The 22,190-nt window shown below is 40.5% G+C and overlaps 1 protein-coding gene across 8 annotated transcripts; it reads right to left on the bottom strand.

Annotated features, from left to right (window-relative positions):
• Window positions 1-73: 73 nt before the first annotated feature.
• Window positions 74-20,943, bottom strand: INTS10 (integrator complex subunit 10). Of its 8 annotated transcripts, none has more exons than XM_083833116.1 (18): window positions 20,771-20,942; window positions 19,878-19,945; window positions 19,235-19,338; window positions 18,052-18,191; window positions 17,215-17,296; window positions 16,732-16,872; window positions 16,175-16,346; window positions 15,494-15,663; window positions 12,340-12,473; window positions 11,414-11,570; window positions 10,705-10,787; window positions 9,986-10,138; window positions 8,777-8,885; window positions 8,321-8,400; window positions 7,688-7,850; window positions 6,498-6,591; window positions 2,449-2,526; window positions 74-454 (listed from the first exon to the last, which is right to left on the bottom strand). In XM_083833116.1, the coding sequence occupies exons 1-18, from the start codon at window positions 20,897-20,899 to the stop codon at window positions 298-300; spliced, it is 2,214 nt and encodes a 737-aa protein (XP_083689242.1). In that variant the 5' UTR covers window positions 20,900-20,942; the 3' UTR covers window positions 74-297. The 8 variants fall into 8 exon arrangements, with proteins under 8 accessions (XP_083689242.1, XP_083689243.1, XP_083689248.1 ...); XM_083833117.1 differs by having other exon boundaries at window positions 11,414-11,567; window positions 20,771-20,941; XM_083833122.1 differs by having other exon boundaries at window positions 11,414-11,567; window positions 19,874-19,945; window positions 20,771-20,930.
• Window positions 20,944-22,190: the final 1,247 nt, after the last annotated feature.

Raw genomic sequence — 22,190 nt, 5'->3', positions numbered from 1 at the left:
ACACATACCTTAGTATAAACCTCTGGAAAAAAAAAAAAAGCACCACCACCAAAACAAATAAAACGTTACAGAAGACTTTTTAAACAAAGTTTTATTTATAAAGTTTGATCTATCCCTATGAGAAAATGAAGCTGTGAACAAACACCAAGCACTGTCTGTGTATTACAAAGCCTGTAACTCACAGGGAAGCTTATTTATGACTTCAGATGTGTGATTTTCCACTGCTCTGCTGCCATTAATACAATTAAGAGCCTTTCCCTCTGTCCATAAAAGACACTGCATCATGATCCAGTCCATTCAAGAAAGAGTCTGAAGCAGCAGTATCTTCTCGTTAATGCAGAACCTATGCAAGACCACCATGAGATTTTCCCCACAGCGTGAGACCTGGCGCTCCATGGCCAGGCGGAAATCTTCTTTCACTCCTTTAGTTATACCTCGGGTAACTGTGTGATGCCTTAAGCCACGAAGGAAAGAGAGAGACAAAATCACACGAGGGTTATTTGGTGCACTACAGAAATCTAAGAAGTGCTAGGTGTCACTAACTATTTATCTACTGTCCACACCTGAGTTTATATAAGGTGAGCTGAAGTGTGTGTGCTATGCTATTTTTTCAAAATCGAGTATTTAGTAGTTTACGAGTCTTTTAAAAGATAGAAATTCCATCAACGTCTTTGCTCTCAATGCTTTGGTTATAGTGGCTGTTAGGGAGGGAAGGGGGGAGAGCTGCAGTTCTGTCTAACAGGAAAACCTGCTCTGTTAACCCAGTGTTCTCCCTGAGTGGGGACGGGAATTTCTATTTTTTTCCTCTACCCTCACAGCCCAGGCCCCTTCCTCCCTGTCAACAGTTCTATAAATGGTTAGGGTTGAGGAAAAAAAAAAAAAAAAAAGGCTGAACCTGCTTTGTCTAAAGCAAGGGGAGATACAGCTGCCACCATAAAGAGCAGAGAGCATCTTGTACCAGTAGGAGAGTGCAGGAAGGAGCTACATAATCCTATGGGCACTGATTGCTCTGAGTAACACGAGGCACAGTGAACACTTGGCAGGCCAACACAAAGCACAAAATTAAGCCAGGCTGTGAGTGTGCATCAGTAGAAGCCAGCTCCTACAGGGATACGAGACGCCAGGCAGAGTGCATTTATTCTGAGCAGAAGTTCAGGACTTGTTTTCAGACAGAACAAAGGTCCTGCTACTGAGCAAGCTAAAGCAGTGGTGGCTGGTGAAACTCAGGATATTCCCTGTTAAAGCCCTTTCTTATTAAAAGTTCTTTGTCCTCATGCTGGCCTGCAGCACTCGATAGCTAAAGTTTTGGCTGTAGAACAATGTTCTGCAGTGCCAAAGCACTAAGCTTTACTTGCACTGGTCCAGAACTCAGTACACCAAGATCCAGACTTTGTAATATCTACCTGCAAGCCATACTTGGGATGGGAGGCAAAGGGTATGAAATAAAAGCCTTAGCACTACTGAAGGGGCAGCATACGTTAAACGAGAGAGAAAAAGTATAAATGTTAACTCTGAGAGAAGGCCTGAGTCAGTGACGAGAAACAAAGAGCTGGGCGAAACCCAGCACACACAGTGGAAGAAAGAAAGGAAATAAAGGTTGAAGGCATCTATGCCAATCCAGAGATGCTGGAAATGAAGAAGGGCAAAATATAGGAACTGCCCTCATCAAAAATACCACCCCATCTTTATTTAAATCAGCAATTCCAGCAGTTGAGAGGAAACTTCTCGAAGTGGAATTCTGATCCCAGTCACTCCCCTTCTGCCTAAACAGCAGAGACCTCTGCAACATGTGGAAAAGGCAAAGAGGCTACTGAAGAGACTAGAGCCAGGGTGGGCAAAGTAAGATTGCACTAAAAATACTCCAGCATACTCAGAATTTATGGGATAAGCCATTTTCCATCTTCACTGCCTTAAACATTGCTGGCACGTGAGCGCTAGGGTCAGCTGCAGCCTAGAGGACAACATGCAACCCACAGCTACCGAGCGAGCCAGCAGCACTCCTGAAGATGTCTGTCATTAACAGCTGGGCAACAGAATATGTTTCAGAACAACTTAAATGATGAAAAGTAACTACAAACGGATACAGAAACTAATATCTTGAAAAGAAAGAGTTATACAGTTGTAACTAACATCTTTAAAAGAAAGGGTTATTATGCATTTGGTACTATGTGACCGAACCTCAGCATCATTTGGGGGGAAACTTCTACATTTTGGTTTAAGTTCAACAGTGATTATTAAAATTGAAAGGACATGGATACTGGCAATTTATGGGAAAAATAAAAAGAAATGTTATAATAGAACAACATGGTTTGCCAGGCAATGTAGGCACAAATGGAGAAAAGAAAAAAAAAAAGATACATATTGAGTAACAAATTGCTGAAGACCATGGGCAGTAAAACATGTTGACAAAACACAGCACACTATGAGCGGGGTTTTTCCACTTGGTACCTGTCGGCAGTCTGTATGCTGGGCTGTAGCACAGGTATGAATTCCTGTTGCAGTAACCCCATGGGAGGGCTAGAAGTCCTTTAAAAAACAGCAAATAGCAGCATTCAAACACCCACACGCCAACTCACCCTTCGGTGCAAAACAACTCCAGAAAAAAAAAAGGGGGCAAGAGGGAACGAGGGTGAGACCACAGAGCGGTACGACCGCCAGGCAGCCGCAGGGGCGCAGGACCCACACAGCATCAAACATGCACACATCCCCAGATTCACCGTGAGGCTGCTCTGCAAACGTGGTCTGAACACACACTCTTAATTTTTGGACGGTTACACCGGGAGAAAGGGCAGCGGTAGGTGCAGAAACCTCTTCACCGTTGTGTTTACAAGGCCAACCAGGAAAGGTTTCACCAGCGGCGCAGGGCAGACGCCGCGGCCTCCCCGCGCAGCCAGCGAGCGCGTCAGCCAGCAGGGAGAGCCTGGCGAGGGATTTGCTGCTGAGCTCAAGCCACGTGCATGCACAGCAGGTATCAGCCACGTTGAGTGCACAACAGTGTTTGCTACAGGTTGCGTAAGTATCTTTTCGCTAGCCCACAAACGGCCTTGTTCACTCTTCCAAATTCCAACCACGCACGAAAGAGGCTGCTGGAGGACGTCACGGTGTCAGAGCAGAAAAGCCTGCTTAGAGCAACCTCCCACTGCCAAGAGGAATGTTTGAGGTAACATTTGCAACCAGGGCTGCAGGAACCAGCCACCAAAAAGTGTCTCAGCTAAAAAGCATTTGTCTTCTCTGTGAAGTAAGCTCCTCATCTCTGTGTGCTACCTATAGCACGGGATAATAACCTCACGCTTCCAGCCTAGAGCAAATCCAATGCCCCACATAAGGAGGAATGAGAAATCTGGGATACAGAGAACAGGTCTAGTTTCTTAACCCAGGTTTCTCAAAACATAACCTCAGTGTTATTTAGGTACCCAAATGCTGTGTAACTCGCTCCCATGGATGCTAAGGAGGAGCTGAGAAGCAAACTTACACTTATGTACCTCTAATACTGAGTTAGCTGAGTTACTTCAGATTTACAGGTGGGCATTTTGATTAGTACCTGTAATTTTTTTAATGAATAAGGATGGAGAGCCACACTAAAAAAAAATACAACCTCAGAGAAGGGACATTTTAGTAGTACAAAAATGCTCTGCAGTACAGATAACCTGAAGTAAAATATTCACAAGAATTATTCAATTATACGAGATACTTTTTCAAGAGCTCTTGGCATGACTGAGTCCAATATTTGCAAAAATGGACATGGGGAATAGAAAATGAAAAGGAGCAGCAACGTGGTGTTGGTCCCAGGTGGCAGATGTTTGCAGAAGGAATTCTGCACAACTGAGTCTTCATTACCATTTGCAAGATCTACCATCGGGGTAAACAAACCCAAGTGCACAATCAGAATAAAAATTACATTTTTAAGATGATTTGTTCCGCTTCAAACCAACTTAGATTTTTTTCCTCTATACCCAAGGAAAGATGAGATAGGAATGTAAGTAGAGGCAGAAAATTCATCAGCTTTCACATCAAGTTTATGCAGCATTTGGGAGACTAAGATTAGTCTAGCTACATTAAAACTATCAAAAATAGGAGCATGATTTCAATCAGTCGTTTCTTGCATTCTGTTCTTTTCGCCTTTAATCTCACTACCTAATGCTGCCACCACTACCAAGTATAATCAGTAAAACCATGAAACACGGCTTGTCTAGAAGGGAGTTTAAAGGCAAAAAATAGCTGAATTCAGAGCTCATTGGACACATCTTTCTGGCAGCGCAAACGAGCTGGCTGTATCACCAGATAAAACCAAAACTGTGGACCTTCATATTCTCACCACTGTTACAAGCAAAGGGAAACCTTACAAGCTGCATATATATTTTGCAGGACCCAGCTATAAGTCAAAGCTTCCAAGATCTAACTTCAGCTTTTTTAAGCCACATTGCAGTTTGCTTTCCTAGGTTCAGAAAAAGGAGTGTTGCTCCCTATAAAGTATAAGGTACTGAGGAAAAGTCTTGGTAGAAGAACATGGAATTCACCCAGGAAGAAAACTTCCTACAAGTACATCATGATACAAAAACCTGTCCTTATAAACAAACATACAATACCTGTAACATATTTCCTGTTAATTATGACACAGGACTGCTATACACATTTATTCTGATGAAAGATCAAGCAAAGGAGTAATTGCTTTGTCTTTGGGCTGCGTGGCAAAATCACAAGAGTTTTTCTGTCCGTGACTGAACAGGATCCGAGCTGCCTCTGATGATTATTAGGAAGATGATGCAGCAGCTCCAATAACCAGAACTGTTGATAGTTTTGAAAGGCAAGAGCCAGCCTGCAAACCATTTAAAGGCAGCTCCTTAATGTCCTAGGAAACAGGACGGTGCTGATGCACTTTACCTAAAACTCCAGCTGGGGGAAGCAGTGAGCTGCTGAGGTTGACACTGTTCCTTGACTCCATCTCTGTGCCCTAAAAAATATCTAAAAAATATTTGGGGTACCGGGGGAGCAGACATCACCTACTATCAGTGAACTGCGCCCTGAACACCGTCTCCCATCAGCTTGCTGATGAAGTGCTTCCTCTCCTACAGATCTCGGCCACGTAAAAGACACTCTACTCTCTTCCAGCTGGACGGGGTATTTGGCCATTTCGGTGTAATAAGCACAAAGAAACGGACCTCTCTTCTCCAAGCATTTCCATGACTCGGGAAACACAACACTAGTCAACAGGAGGTCAAAAAGAGATTGCTGTCTTGCTAGACACACTGCTCGCCACCCGCTTTCTGACTGGTGAGGTCAGAACACTAAGCAAATGGAAGTAAAAGCGGTGACGCAGTGAAATAGCACTGAACTATCACAACTAACTAGAGACAGCAGCTAAAAAGTTACGAGGTGTGGTCTGCTGCAGTAAATGCTCTTGCTGACACAGACTACCACTTAACATCATACGTAGTGCAGCACACCCTGATTTTTGTTTCCATACAGCTGGTTAAACACAAAAAGTATTTAATACAAATTTAAATACAAAAGTGAAATACAGCAAGGGTAAAAGTTTGAAAATCAAGAGCTTAAAAGAGAAGGTTCTCTGTCACATAATTAAACATTTGAATTTCTTTTTCTTTTCTTTAAGTAGACCTAGTTCCTGATTTTCGTGTCGGTTACCTAGAACTTTAGAAAATCTATTTACTAGTCCAATATTTGGATGGTTATCTAATACAAGGCTCCCACTTTTGAAAACTTTAGCCCACTTCTAGTTAGAAAATGAATGGCCAGAATACACTGACCCTAACTGGAGTTTTGACAAATTTTCCCAGTCTCCCTCACGTAAACCAAAGTACCACAAGTCCTAATAAACAACCAGGAAATTTCAAAATGTTCTGCCTCTAAACCTTGCAGCAGATACTTGTTCAGTCTTGACTCAAAACTAAGAACACCTAGGAAGTTAATCTAAATTATTAATTTTCTTCAGCATCTTGTAATAAGCTGAGCAGAATAAGCTGTTCAGCACGTAGCAAGAGATGACCTGCTAGTTCAGACAGAAAGGTTATTAGAGTTTACCTGGAGAGTAATTTAATCTAAGTTTTTCATCATTCAGTGGTCTTTCATAACTTTGACTGCAACAAATAGTGCTTTCTGGTTGGCACGGCTGTTCAGCAAAATTATTAATAACAGCTTGCATTTACGCCTCGTTATTTAAAGAATTCCTGTAAAGCATAAGTGTCTGGTTGAAACAGCAAACTGGTGATTACTGTGATATGAATCACTCTAAAGGAAATGCAACACTTAAAAACAAAGTTCTGTAAAAGGAATTTAACGTTGAAGAACCCCACAAAAGGGTTCACAGGTCACTGGGAGAGTCAGAAAAAGAAATTCACCACCTTGTTTGAGCTCCTTAAATTTAAACTCAAAGACATGACAGACTTATTATCCTGAAGATTACGTGAAAGCAAAGACAACCAGAACATACTTTTTTTTTTTTTTTTAAAGAAAATAGTAAACTCTTTTTTTATCCTTACTTGATCAGCATTGCTTGATTTGGCAACAGTTCCAGATGAATTTTCCCTCCTTCCTGTGTTCTTAAATAAGCAAATTCCTCCAACATATCAATATCTGAGGAAAACGTTAAAGATTTGAGTAGGGAAAAAAAGAGAACATTCTTCCCTTTCCAGAACATCTGAAGCCACACTACTGAAAGGACAGTCAAAATTAACAGCTACTGAAACATCTCATTCTTAAAAGTGCTGAGATCATAGCATGTATCCCTAACACTCCAGAAATTAGTGGGAAATGACTTTTTAATGTGCAAAATACACATCAGGCGATTTGTTTTCGTATGTACAGTCAGACAGGGGTAAAGAAAGCTCATGTCATTAAGACCATCTTTCCAAATTTCCTGTTTGATTTTACTTTCTTTTCCAGCACTGCACAATATCAAAGCAGTGCATAGTGAGGCTGGGACTGAAGGAAATGCTGGCACATACCACCCTTTTTAGTTTTCTATTTTGGTTCTTTACTTAGCTTTTCTTCTTTTTTTTTTTTCTTCTTTTAATACCACTCTCATTGCAGCCTCCAAATAGGGCTTCAATTTAATTGTCTCAGATAGGAGTTAGACCCTGTGCTTCCTGGGGACCGCAGTTAGATGGCTATTTGGGTTAAAATTAAACACTAAGCTGTCCACTGTGTGTGTGCTGACCAAAGCATACCCTAGATATCTGACTATAAAAATCAGATGTGCTTTGCATGAACTTTGACATTACTTGTTATCTCGCTCAGCCCAAAATCTTACTCACGGAAAGCATTCAAAAATAGTAATGGCTATTATTCAACTCCTGGAAGCGCAGGTATCACTTTACCTTTTTTTTGTTATCCACAGCTATGGATTGGCATAGCAAAACAAATAGTATAACGACATAAATATCTTACTGAAAAGACTTGCATTAACAGTCTAAGCTGGCGCTGCTTTTCTGAATGAAAGTGCAACTGCAGTGTACTTATGGGTACTCTCAAGTGCCTGAACAGGTAACAGAAGACCTATTTATAGTCCATTATGCACTGCCACCTATTACAAGAGGCTCGCACAGTATGTAAATAAATATGGAATACGATTCATGGAGAAGAGCTGCTGCTGAAACTATCTAACAGCTTTTTCAACACCCCAGCACATAATTTTGGATGTGAAAGACACTCCCGGTTACAGAAAGGATACTTGTGACATAGTTGAAGAAATTCTCATACTGGAAGTTTCCCTGTTGGCAGATTTTGTTGATGGCTTTCAGGAACAAGTTCTCACCCCTTGGCCACTCGTGCTGAAGCAGAACAACTACGTGGCCCAAAGCCATATCATCTCTGCTGTCTGTGAAAGCTCTGAGCTGCAGGGGAAAAAATGACATGGAGAAGATCAGAAAAGATACATTACTCTTTAAAAATATATTGGATTTATCTCACTTACACCTGTGCAAATACAAAACAAGCTCTTTAGAAGCATATTTCATTCTGCCCTAACATATACATTTAAAATAGATTGGAAAATTCCAGGCAAAATACCGAATTCTCTCCAATGACTTATAAGAGAAGTCTGGATACAGACAGTGATATTTTGAGATGAATCGTACCTTCTCTGCCCCAAACCAATGCAAATAGAAGAGAAAAAAAGAGAAAAAATCCTCCTCCTTCCTCCCCCCCCAAAAAAATTACCTTCCACAAACACATTTAGGTGAGAAGGACTTGAGGCAGAGCCCTTCACACCTAGCTGCACCACTGGGATAAGGCCATGCAGTTTCAGGACCCCAGTTACACACACTAGGTCCTACAGACATGTGAGTTGCAGCCCATAGCTTACCTTGAAACAAGCTAACAGTAGATGAAGGCAGTAAGGCATGATAGCTCTACTGGTACACGGCCAAAGCTTCAGATCAGACCCTGTAACAGAATAGTTTATCACAGACTTCTTCAGCGCTCTTATGATTCTCTATGTTTGGAAGAAGTAAGAATGAAGAAAAACAACTATACAAGTGCCAACAATCTGAGGCAGGGAGGAGAACTTTGAAGGTAAATTACAACTGATTCAAAATGTGAAGTCACATATTAAAAAAATTATTCTTCATTTCTCTTTTTCCTGTGATAGGACTTTGTCACCAAAACACTTTAACGGGTACCAGCAGGAAAACCATTCACAAGTGAAGAACTAACTCCCTTTTTCATGACACAAAAAGAGAAGAATTATATACATTATATACTCAACCAAAACACAAGAATTAAAATTGACACTGAGTTTAGGGTAGTAGCAGCTCCATACCTTTTCTGAATTTAGACTTTACTTTAGGTTGCTCCTCTTGTACTTTACCTCCTTCTTGTATTGGAAGTAAAATATAGCACATGAGGTCAAGCACTTTTTCGCATGTTTGCTATAAAAAGAACAGAGACAAGATAATGCTAGTTAATTAAGGTTCTTAAATACAGCTATGTTAATAATGATTCAGGCACTGCAAAAGAAAAAAAAAAAGAAAATTCTCTGATAGAGCTTCAGTAGTCTTAATATGCAACTTAGTTTGGCTGAACAAAAAGACATGGCTGTGATACGAATGCCATTAATCTCTGAGTGCCTGAAACCATTTTAATTGTGAAAAATATGTGTGTTGGCATTCTTCACTTCAGGAGTGTTAGATCAATAGAACTACAATCCAATACTGTTTTATCTTGAAAGATTAAGTTTTCAAATTAATTGTTGGAATAGTTTTTAAAAGCTTGTTCTGTCAATGGTAAAAATAGAATAAGAAAATGACAATTTGACAGTATGACAAATGTTATAAATTTTAATGCTATTTCCTAGAGACGGCAAGATGTCTGAAGGGATATATAATCAGATTTCTAATGAAAAAGTAGCAAGCTGGAAGAAAAGACTAGTCCAATAGTTCTAGGATGACCTGAGATCCTGAGACCCAGCCATTCTTATTAGCATTCACACGAACTCACCTGCACCCTGCACTTCTGTAGTATTAAAAAAAAACAAAAAATACATATTCCGAAGGAAAAGCAAGCTCACTTGTCAGGCCAGCCCATATTGTTTTGGAGTCTCTTACACTGTCTGCTGATAACTAATCATTTTTTAAGACGATCACAAAATTTTATTTTCCATATACCTTTTCTTGCCTCCGCCACATAAAGCCTAAACCTAAGGACTTTCCCCTCATATTTAAAACTGTTTGTTAACTAATTCAAAATCAAGGATACTCTGATATGCAACTGAAACACTTGTAGCTATGGTAAATCATAACCAAACACCCCAAATTATAACCACCAAACAGACTGTATACGGTAGATGCTAATGGTCAGATTAGACAGGAATTGCAATTATTTTCCCTGTGAAGCATGTTTTTTCTGTAGACCCTGGCTTACGTTTGATGCCCTGTTGGAAGCAGGATGATGGGAAAATTCAAAGGAGGGAGACAAATGGGAACCACAGGGTCAGATGATGAAAGACCAGTGGGTGGAATGCTGTACATACCCGATATTCTCCAAGGGCAAAATGGCATGTTGCTAACTGGATTAGTGCTCTCTGATTTTCTAGTGAGCCTTGTCCTGTAATTTGCTGTGGAGAATGAGAGCCCTGAAGAGCTGCCAAGTGATGGAGGCTGCTAATTGCTTTTTTGTACTGCCCCTTTAAAAGGAAGATAGAAAAAGACAGTATTAGGGTCTTCTGTAGAAGGGGTAGAAAGATTGAGATAAAAATTCCCTTATAAAAAGCTTTCAAATGAATGCTTGGATGGTATCTGCAATGGTAGGATGGGATCTGGAATGAGAACAATCAGCCTAATTTTTAAGAAGAATGATAAATGTTAACTGAGACATTTTAAAACCTTCTGCTATTTGAAAATTATTTTCTCTGACTGTATTCCAATAGAATGCATTAGCAGATGAATAAACTACACCGTTCTTCCATCACACTATATGTATCCACTGGTCAAAATGCCAATGCCAAGGTCTTCTCCATATGATGAGATCAGCTGGACTCAACAATCAGCTAATTAGGACAGAAATATTGTAAGTAGGGTACCTAGTCTGCGATAAGAATGGTATGATTCCATCCCCCAAAGGGTCCCACTTTAAAGGATAGAACCAGTAGTCACGTAAAGCAGTCATACTGGCTATTCAGAACAGCTGTTCACTAAAAGAGCAACATTATGTCATTTTTATTAGCTTTTGCTTGATTTATTTTTTTTTTACCTGGTAGATAATCATGTCTGTAAGAAAGATTCTTAACCAAAGCCAGGTTTCAGTCTTCCACGACAAACAAATTCTAGTGAACTCTGCGTAAGTGATCAGAGAAGGAAAGGGAAAAAAATGAAGCATATCACAGCTTTTGGTTAAAAAACAACTATGTAGAAAAAATACAGCTGAATTTAGAAATGAAAACACAAAACAGTAAGAGTGTGAAATCAAAAATAGGATACCCTCTTCCTATGTAATCACAGTTTCATTACATTTTTCTTCATAGTGTCCAATAAAAGCTGCTAAATGACAGTATTTGCCAGCTTTTTAGAAAATAAATTTGTTTTCCAGATTATCACATCTTATTAGAAAGAAAGAGGCACAATCTAAAACTTATTTTCTTAAGCGTGAATTAAAGGAGCAATTAGCAGCACATCCTCATCTAGTATTATCAGCACTACTACGAGTCAACTGCTCCTTCAGCGAAAGCTGCTTCCACAAGAAGTGCGGGTGAATAACCAAAGAGCAAAACAAAAGTCAGAAACAAAACACTCAGAAATGTCACAACTGGTAAAGCTTCTTATTGGAACCCGGATCAAAAATACTAAGGATACAAAGTAAGCTAAATTTTAGGTATCCCAATGACAGAAATTCTGTTTTAACAATACTAAAATGACAACAATGAAGTGTAAATACATGTAGCCTTGCCTGCAGTTAGCCTTACCTTTGTCAAGTGATTCCAGGGAATAGAGCAGCTCCCAGCTCTCTCTTGCCAATTTAAAGCTCTCTAATACTTCAATAGAATTCGCAATATCTGCCTTATTTACTGCTATATGGCGACTTCGTGCCTTCCCAGAAGGATCCTCATCATCTGAGCTCTGCTTAACAGTCAGTAAAAAACAAAGATTCAATTCTTATTGTATATTTATTTCAAAGGATTCTAAGTCACAGAAGTTCCACTTCACAAAAGCAAACAGTTCCGTACTAGAGATGCCAAGATTCTAGTTTCAGTGTCTTTAAGTGACTTTTCATTATTTCGCTTAGTTCGTTCTAACATTAAAACAATTTGTTTTGCTACCAACTCAGGGGCATAGCATGATAAACAGTGTTCCAAAAGAGTTCTTTCTGATAAGCACAGTGTACCATGACCACACTTCAGCCAGATTATCCATTAAAGGACATACACTTTACACTTCAGCACTCTGTTTAAGCCTTCAGCAGCATAATGCAAAGAAAATGTAATTCTTGTGTAAGTGTGGGTACTTCTATCAACAGAGAAATTCCATGAAACAGTGGTCTTCCACTATTAAAGAAACAAATGTATTCACAGTTCCAATAATGAAAATTCCATTAATTTGGAGGTTTACCTGTAGAAGATCTGACTGCTATAGTTACCATTCTTAGCACTTTCTGCAGTCTCTGCTGGGCTCCTTAAAACTGAAACATTCTTATCAGCACATAAGTGCTAGAAAAATCCTTTTATTCTTGCTGGTTTTAGCCAAAAAGTATGTCTGCAATACTGTGGTCAGAAACAGCTATTCCAGGGTAGTGCTAAAAATACATCTATCCCATCTATGTCAAAACCACTGTTGTCTAAATTCCAGCACCAATGCCATTCTTATTCCATACAAAAAGGCCTAAAGGAGTTACCATTGTTTTTTCTCTTCCCTCTGCAAGTTTCCTCTTTTTGTGTATGTGTTTGTTACGATCGATATCTGTATCGCCGTAGACATTGGTCACATCCTCAAGAAGAATCAGTGGGGCTTGGTTCGGAGCATTTGGACCTGGACGTAAAGATAAATCAGACCAAGATGTTATAAACAGATCTGAAAAGTCTTGTGCCTACACCACGCTGGTTGTGCTTCCTTCATGAGTATGGATTATAATGTTAGAGAATAACTGAATTGAATTTCAGACTGTAAATTGTATAAGCTTAAGCAATGCTGGTAAAGCTGTTTTTCCTCTAGGCAGCCTCATGGTGAAGGTTACAACACATTTACCAGACGTCACAAGAGTTTACTTGAGGACCTTAGGGCATGTATTTGAACCCTTTCCTTACAAAGCAGTCACAAGATATTCTCAGGCAGCATGTCTTTTCTCATCAAGTATTATTTGCTCTTTTATTTTACGAGTACAATTATTCAACAGGTAAACAGAACAAATGGCTCTGAAGTTAACAGCCACAAAGAGCAATATTCTCAAAACATACTCAGGAGAAGTCAAAGCAATATGCTGGCAGGCTCAAAGAAGCAAGTGTATTTTATAATGAGATTTTCCTAGTATGATCTTTCAGCGTCAGCTTTGTCCCCGCTGATTTCACTCGTACAGAAACTCCCATCGTCACTCCCAAAACCTCTACAGAAGCCTCATTTTGAAGCACAGAAGACATCAATTTCTACTTCCACTGGTGTCACAGAACACCCCATGGAATCTGGTACCTGTTATTTCAGATCTTAATTGCTTAGGTTTTATCAGTTATAAAATGGGACACCACCTCCTATTCTCAAACAAGACTGGTATGTGGCCAGTACTGAGAAAGTCTTCCCTCCCAAAATATTTTCTCCGTTTGTACAATTGAATTGTACATAGATGTGCAAAGCTCAGACAAAGAGAAATATAAAGGAAGAGGGAAATGCATTCATCTCTTTTCCCATTTTGAAATCTCTGCCTGACAAGACAGTAACGCCAACAAGTACTTTCAGTACTTGCATTTGTTCTGTTTCTGTGTGCAGGATAAAAGACTAAGGCCTCATTCATAACTGCAAAAAAAACGATTTGAAAGCACAGTATAAGGAGAATCTGTTTCAACTCTTGACATGAAGAACCCATATTAAGCTTTTCCCATCTACTCAAAAAATGACGTGTAAGCCGTCCACTATAACAGAAGTTCACACAACAACAAACAACATGCCATACTTTAACAGATGATGATTTTATCTCATTTGACTGAAAGGTCCCCTACACAAAGGCTACAACCAAATGAAATCACCTAACCTGCATCATCAGGCACTCCACTGTGTTACAATCTAACCTGTGTACACTTAAAACATTATTCAAGTCATTAGGTAGAAAACAGTATCCATGAGAAAACAGATATGGAAGCACCACCACCGGGATGCTGGAGGAGTTTTCATACTAAAATCTCCAGAACTGCCTACCTGCAATACCTGAAAAGAAAGGAGTGGGTTTTTCTTTTACTCATACTGCTTTCAGTGAGCACCAGTTAAGCAAGCGCTTTCTTTTCCAAAGAAACACGCTCTTCTCAGTAGCAGGCAAGCATACTGTAGTCTTTATTCCACAATCTTCAATACGAAAACCAAACTAAACCTCACCCCTTACTTGGGCTGCAAACTTTCTCTTACATTACTGAATTAGACACAGCTATACAAAGAGACGCGTTATGTTTCTCAGCCCAACCGTGCTCTAGAATCTGGGCTTACAGAGTTTTTAATTGATTTCTAGCACACAGTGTTATAAATAAACCCCTAAAAGCATCAGCCCAAATAGCAGCTCCTGCCAAGCCTGCAGGCAGCCCGAGAGGTGTGAATTGCCTCATTCACTTCTCAAGTCCCCAACAAGGCAGATATGAATTATGTAAGGAAAATGCACTGAAAAGCTTTCTTTCAAGAGGTCTCCTGCAAGCCCACACATGTGACAAGAAACTCACAGATCAAAGTTAAGAGCTACTGGACAGAGTAGGCGACAGCTTTTTTCCCTACCGCTACACTTCCTGCTCCAAAATAGGCAGGATCTTATTCTACATTTCTACCGTGAGCCCTTCAAGACAAGTAGGAAAAACCCTAATGATAGAAACGATACAAAAGCCACCAGATACCATTGCACTTTAACACTAAAGCAGAAATGAGTAGGAGACTTGGAACTATTTTCCCGATGTCAGGAAATGATGGAGGGTACCAGAAGATACGCACTCAAAGGACTGCAGTGTGATATCTCAGTACACTCTTTTTTTTTTTTGGTGGTTTACTCTGAAAACATGAGCTTAACCATACTCAATTGTACAACTTGGAAAGGAAGATTTTTACATGTGCCTTACTTCCTTTCTCCCACAATTCAGAATCAAGCAGCTAAAACTAACACACAGCTAAAGAATCTCACTATACCACTGTAACATTTCTTTCCTCTGGATCAAAACAATAAAACCCAACTCAATTAATTCCTATATTCATAAATTTAAAGTGACTAAGTGTTCTTTGCACACAAGCTGCCATGCTATTTGTCTTCCGAGCTTAGCTATCTACTGACATCGTTCAACTGATTACTACAAAGACAAATTGGAATTTGTGAGTTGCGAATTTCAGAAAGTATTTTTCTATTCATTTTTTGTTAGATTAATTATACATTTCTTGTGTGCTCCACACTCAAAAGTATCTTCACATATTTTGTGGAAGGTCTACAACCTTTTGACTGAAGGAAACTAGGGAAGTGACAGCTTCAAAGAATCAGAATCAGAGGAGAAAATAAGACAAATGTGATGCTGAAGGATGAGTGGGAATAAACCCTAGCGATGTTATATATAACATCTGGTCTGCTGCTTTTCTCTTCACTAGACAACCGCTGCTGGCCAAGGTTGAAACTGTAATGCTAAATTAGACTGATCTTCATTCTAATCCACTACAGCAGGTGTCATAAACTACTTCTGCTGCTGTCCGTAATGACTTCGGAGAATCTTAATGAGAACTCATGTCATTTTGTAAGATGATAGTTTTGAAAAGGGAACTGAGAAAAGATCTTTCTGACGTTAGCAATGAAAACATGAAGAACTCTTAAAACATTAGAAACTAACCTTGGAAGAGCGATGGCTGAATGTTGCTGACGTATTGAAATGCATTTTTAAAGAACACCAGCATCGTAGAATATACTACTTGATTCTTATATTTAGCATGTGCATCACTATCAAAGTTACTGATGTATCTGCAGAGGTCTTTCATCCTATGCAAAATATCACCAAAACTTCTGAGAAAGAAATAGAAATAAAAACAAAATTCAGTATGTTACACAGACTCCAAAACTAAAGGGAAGAATGCACAGTGAATATGAAAAACGTAATGTTTTGGCTCAGGAAACCCCTCAGTTGAAAGTCAGGGAAGGCTGGGAATGCAAACCAGTGAAACTTCACTAAATATTTGCCTTCTTTTAATTTGCTGGAGCACCTAAGAAATGATGCCCCGCACTACTGTAGTTCTTGTGCATGACTTTCATCAATCAAGGTTTAGTTTAATGACTAATTTGAAAGGACTCTCTGGTTTCACTTTACACTATACAGTCTTAAAAGACAAACTGCACATTCAAAAGGATTTTCACATGAGGACAGCTTATGTAATTAATTTAATGTAAATGAATTAATGAATGAATGTAAATTAATTACACAAAATGTCCTCATGTTAAAATCCTTCTCCAGTTCTTACTATTTAAGAATTAAAATCCTCCTCGAGAAGAAATATCTGGAAAAGTACAAACTTCTTACCTTCTTCCTTTATCCATTTGCCATTCACACCTCATTCCCACCACAGACAATATTTTAAATAGCCTCTCCCAAGGATCTGTAATCTGGGATGATTTCTCTGTAAGACCATCTATTATATATTTCTGAGAGCTACGTTTGCTCGGAGACATAATATCAGAGGAATCTTGTGAACCTAAGAAAACAAGCACATTTTTCTCTTCAAAAAGAAATCAAACTAAGATTTATTTTCAGGGAGACATGTAAAAAGGCACAGTTGAGCTTTGCGGGTAACCATTCTTTACTGAGGAGACAAAAAGGGAACAAAAAGCTTTTCTACCTTCTCTGTAAGAGAGATGATAGGCTGAATGAGGAGATCTTGAACATTTTGACCTACCTCTCAGTACATATGTTGTGAGGACTAATCAGCTGAACGATCATGAGGTATTTTTGGTATCAAAGATCTAATGAAGATCAAATACTACTACGGATCTTTCTCTAACAGATTCATTACATAGACCTCACTTCAGTAAGGCTAAAATGTATTTTAGGGAAGACTAATTTTGTAAAAATATTCTTACCTTGATATTGGCTTTCTGTCTGTGTAGATCTAGTTACATAGTTAATATAAAATTCTGCTGCTTTATTCAGGTATTTATATAACAAGCTGGCAGGAAGTCGAACATCGGGGTTATTAATTATTAGAGGAAGAACATCACAAACTAAAATAGAAAATAAAAAATCATTCAGGCTTGTGTTGTTGCTTTTTTTCTATTATTATTATTATCATTATTATTCTATTTGCCCTAAGTAAGGTTTCTCAGTCAGCAATGTAAACCTCCATCTCTGTCTGACCATACACCACCAAGGATCACAAAGAACTTTACATGAATGACTGTAATACCTATTTGTGCCATATGGTCAGCTTGGCTTAATGTGGGCAGACATCGTTCTGAATAAAGTGGTTTTCTAATCTTAATATCAAGAGAGAAGTTTATGTAACTGAGAATCTTCCTGTCATTACAAGACTGTACAATAAAACAAGAATATTATTATTTTCTTACCAAATAATTTTCTAAAACAATTCACTGGGGATTCTTGGTCTTCAATACTTTCAGCCTCTAATAAAGTTTCTCCAAGGCCTACCTGTATAAGCAGAGGTAAAAATCAAACACTGTACCAGTGTTTTTAAAAACTTTTTGAATTGCAATTCAATGATGTTGAACAATTATTCAGTGGATATTTCAGTAGCAATTAATACAAAGCAATTGCATGTGCTAGTACCTAATTACGAACATAAACTAGCCCTACTTTATTGCAGATGAAAAATAATGCCAGAAGATAGCAAAAAGATCAAAAGAAAAATTGTGCATGTGCCTATCAGGAAAGACATGCACAGACAGGTGAAAGCGATGGAGCTACCATGCATTACAGCTGCAGCTTGTCACCTGAACTGTGCACTCTGCCTGTTATTTCTGAGATTAACTTAAACTAACACGTTCTACCTCATACTTATAACAGGTTTTACAGTCTTTAAACTATCTTTAAACTATGCTTAAATAAAGTATGAGTCTAGTCATAACCTCAAAGCACTCTGCCCTCAATGAGAATTTACAGACAAAAAGCTGAGCAGTATTTTTCCTTAGACTACAATACGACTCTACGCTATTATTTTTTTGGCCATTCTTCTTTTTCAAAAAGCATGGAATATTCTTTGCATTTACAAAACAAATGTTTTGTTTGCTTTCTGCGTATTTTTTCCCTGATAGTAACCTCAAAGTGCAACAATCTCAACTATTAGCCACAAATTAGCCATTAACTATGAATTGACATTTCAGCAAAATCTCAAGAAACACAATGACAATGTGCTGAAAGGTTATTATGAGCTACTCTTCTCTTACCCCGTGTTGTACCACAGTCTCTGGGAAGCGTCGCAGAAGTAGTAGTAGCATTTCTGCCCTTTCTAATGTGTTAAAACACTGCTCTGTGGCCTTCAGTAGCATTTCACACTGGACTCGACCAGGAAGGGTTTCAAATAATCCTTTAAAAAAAAAAAAAAAGAAAAAGAAAGAAAGAAACCGTGCAACTCGCAGTGCTTGCATCGTAAAGGTGACTGACAAAGAGTAAAAGACTAGTCAATATGACGTCGCTACGCAAAATGAAAAAGATCTCCTTATATTTCAGTTTTCAATATCAGAGTCTGGAAAAAAAAAATCTGCTTCTCTAAATGAAGCCCATATGAAACCTGTATTTATTTGGGTGTGCAAAATTTGATTTAACGAGTAAGACTACTAATGAGTAGAATGCTGAAAAACAAAAATATTTGACATTTTAAGATGCTTCTTCAAGAATCCTTCTCTATATTCTTTCCTTACATACCACTTCTAAAATGCCTTTGATTTAAAAAGGTACCTTTTTTACTTTAAACTTCTCGAGACATTGAAAAGAAGCCAGTATATTCTCCCTGTAAATTGTTGCATTTTCTGTGAAAAATAAACACAATCCAGGAAAATGCAAATGTTTCCTCAACTAGAATAGCCCGTACGCAAAGAGTTACAGGCTGCTTATCCTTACAGCTTCTGAAGCATACCTTCAAACAGCAGATTATATATGATCTGTCAAGTGTAAACCCTGCTTTCGAAGCTGCCTGTGGTTTCCAGCATTGAACCTCAAGCCCTTGTGGTTACTGTCCATTTTCCTAACCCTCATTTTACACATACAAAATCACCCCATTTTAATGATCATTCATTGTTCTCTGGAATCGTTTGGACTATGATCCCTCAGTGTCCCTCCACTTCTTCACTATGCAATCACTTTTCTAGTTTACCAGACCATGCTTTACATTCCAGCACACTTAGTCTGCTCACAATAGACGCAAAGCAATGGGAATCAGCTCCTCATGTCCCTTTGTGTTTTCTAAGCCTATCGCAATGAGTAAAGTCTGAAATGATCCAAATAATCTGCAGTCAACAAGCAAAATTTAGAAGACTGACATTTACTTGCCCCACTACCTGTGTAACCAGAGGACTGACTTACCTTTAGATTCCTTCAGGATTCTCCCTATTCTCTGAGCAGAATCCTTACCTCTTAAAAACTGTGTCTGCTTGTCCTGCGAGTCATTCCTTAATGCTGATGTAATAACGCTAATCTCCCTCCATACTGCAGGCTGGTCGGGAAAATTCACAAACCTGTAACAAAGTTTGAGGCAAGGAATGCACAGCAATCTCAAAAAACTTCTCTCTGAAAGGATGGGCAAGGGCAAATGGAAAATAAAATTGCACTCTTTACTGTTCATTTTTAACGAGTGAGACATTTTCTGCTTAATTTACCTCAAAACATTCAGGGGATATTTTGGAAAACGCTGACATTTTCAGTTATACCTAGCGACAGGATGAGAGGCAATGGGCAGAAACTGAAGCACAGGAGGTTCCAGCTGAATATGAGGGGGCACTTCTTTACTGTGAGGGTGACAGAGCACTGGGACAGGCTGCCCAGAGAGGTTGTGGAGTCTCCTTCTCTGGAGATATTCAAAACCCGCCTGGATGCCATCCTGCGCAATGTGCTCTAGGTGATTCTGCTCGGCAGGGGGCTTGGACTAGGTGATCTTCAGAGGTCCCTTCCAACCTCAGCCATTCTGTAATTCTGTGAAATTTATGGCTTAGGACAGAAGCACAGAAAGAAGTGCAGGAACACAGCACTCTGGTTGTAACGCAAGGCACTTACGTACATGTCATAGAGCAGCCTGCCCGCAGACGCTGTCCTCTCAGCGTTCCTCTCAATGGTGTACATCTCATACTGCAAGAGGGAAGGGCAGGATGTGAGCCTTCCCAAACACATTTATTGATCAGACCAACTCTTCCACTCTAAAACACCACCCACAGGTACCCACAAAGAACCCATATGTGAGGAACAGAAACTGTGAGGAAATGATTGCAACGCTGTAGAAATTATTAGACCTTACTGCTGTCTACAACTACCTGAAAGGAAGGTGTGGGGAGCTGGGGGTCGGCCTCTTCTCGCAGATAACCAGTGATAGGACTAGAGGGAATGGCCTCAAGTTGCGCCAGGGGAGGTCCAGGTTGGAAATGAGGAGACATTTCCTCTCACAAAGAGTAGTCAGGCTTTGGGACGGGTTGCCCAGGGAGGTGATGGCATCACCATCCCTGGGGGTGTTCAAGGAAAAGCTGGACGTGGTGCTTGGGGACATGGCTTAGTGGATGACAGTGGTGGTAGGGGGACCAGATGATCGTGGAGGTCATTTCCAACCCCAATGATTCTGTGATTCTATGAAATTAAGAGGGGGGTTGAGGCTATCTAATCGCACATTATGAGTACACTTCTGTATATGCGTACGTACTCTAAAAGCCATAGTATATATGCACTTCGCACTCCACAGGCGAAAAAGCAGCTTCAAACCTTTATTAGAAGCCCCGCCAGGGGGCTGCTCCCTCTCAGAGCGCCCACCCCGCCCGCGGGACCCCCGTCACCACGACGACCGCTCGCCCCGCCCCCTTCCCCATTGGCCAGGATGCCCGTCAATCACGCAATACCGGGGGGGGGGGGACGGGCACGGCAGGGTGCCGCTCCTCCCCGCCGCGCCGGTGCGGCGGCAGCGCTCACCTGGATGTTGAAGTCGGCGGGGTAGAGGCTCCGCGCCGTGATGAGCCAGGCCTTGGCCGCCCACAGGTCCCCCGGCACCAGCTCGCGGGCCCGCTTCACCAGGAACTCGCAGTCCCCCTGCGCCGACATCTTGCGGCCGGCGAGCGGCGCGCACGCGCCCTGCTGCCCGCTCCCCCGCCCCGCCCCGGCTGAGGGGGTGCGCGCCCGCCGCCATCTTGGGAGGGTGCTGAGTGGGTGCGGGAGCGGGCTGTGTGGGACAGGGAGACGGGCCTTAGCGGGCTGTGCGCGCTGCTACGCTTTGTGTAGTTCAGGGGATAGTTCAGGCTCACAAAGCTTGTGCATTAATAGGTTTGTTTTTTTTTTTTTTGCAGGGGGGGGGGGGAGTGTCACTCTTCATCTGCCAGGAGCCAATGTGTTAGCTCTAAAAGTCCATGGCCATAGCAGCGCTGCCAATGTGTTGCTCAAAGGTTCCTGTAGCTCAGGAGCAAAGCCTCCGACAGCAAAACCAAGGCTCTTTTTTTCCCAGAGAAACTCTCCTAGCCTTCTGCAACTTTGAGAGTTGAGATATCAGGAATTTTTGATGTTCAATGATAAGATGCTTGATTACCTTCAAGCCTTTCTGTTACTTGCCGAAAATAATAAGTTTCTCAACTTTGTCATTTTGTTTTGTTCCTTTGAAGTGGGCTGTTCATTTTTGATGTAGCAACAAAGACTTGCAGACTTTGCCCCTGAGAATTTCCCCTGAAGAAGTCTATAAAGCTTCATATCTAGGAATCAGATTATCCTGTTACGCTGTGTTGACTAAGGCATATTTTTTCCTCATTCTTTCTCAGCTGTCGCCCAAGGCCCACAGATTCTCTCACTGTTCTGGTGCAGCTGAAACCATGTTCTTGTGTTAGACTGCTGCAGATTTTGAGTTGGGGGGAAGTGGGGGCACGACCATAGAGTCCCCGGTGTCATCTCTGGGTTTGAGAATGAAGTATCAGAGTACTAAGTATTTCAGGAGTGCCCCTTTGAAAGTGTTTGACGCTACCCATTTATCAATACCCAGCAGTGCGTGCAGGATCCTGTTCCTTGCTGCCTATCTCAGCTCTCACCATACATTTATCAGTTGCAATTTGAAGGAGCACAAAATACTTGATTCACTTGCCCGTCAGAGAGGTTGCAAAGCCACAACAGAAAGTCTGATGTCTCCCATAAAACATATACAATTTCCTCATTTTCCTTTTCTGCCTCTACTGTCCAATCTATGAACTGCTCTAGGATGGCAGAGGTCTTTTGAAATCACAGCCCCTCGATCCCCTGCCAATGCAGCAATTTTAATCAGTTGCTGGTGTGTAGGTTTATCCAGAACTCTTCCCTGTGTGCTTGTGCAGATGCATAGACCCAACTTTGAGGGGGACAAAATGGAAGTCGAAGC

The sequence above is a fragment of the Anser anser genome, assembly GCF_964211835.1.
Source record: "Anser anser genome assembly, chromosome: 4".
NCBI lineage: Eukaryota > Metazoa > Chordata > Aves > Anseriformes > Anatidae > Anser > Anser anser.
This window is presented reverse-complemented; position numbering and strand designations above follow the sequence as displayed.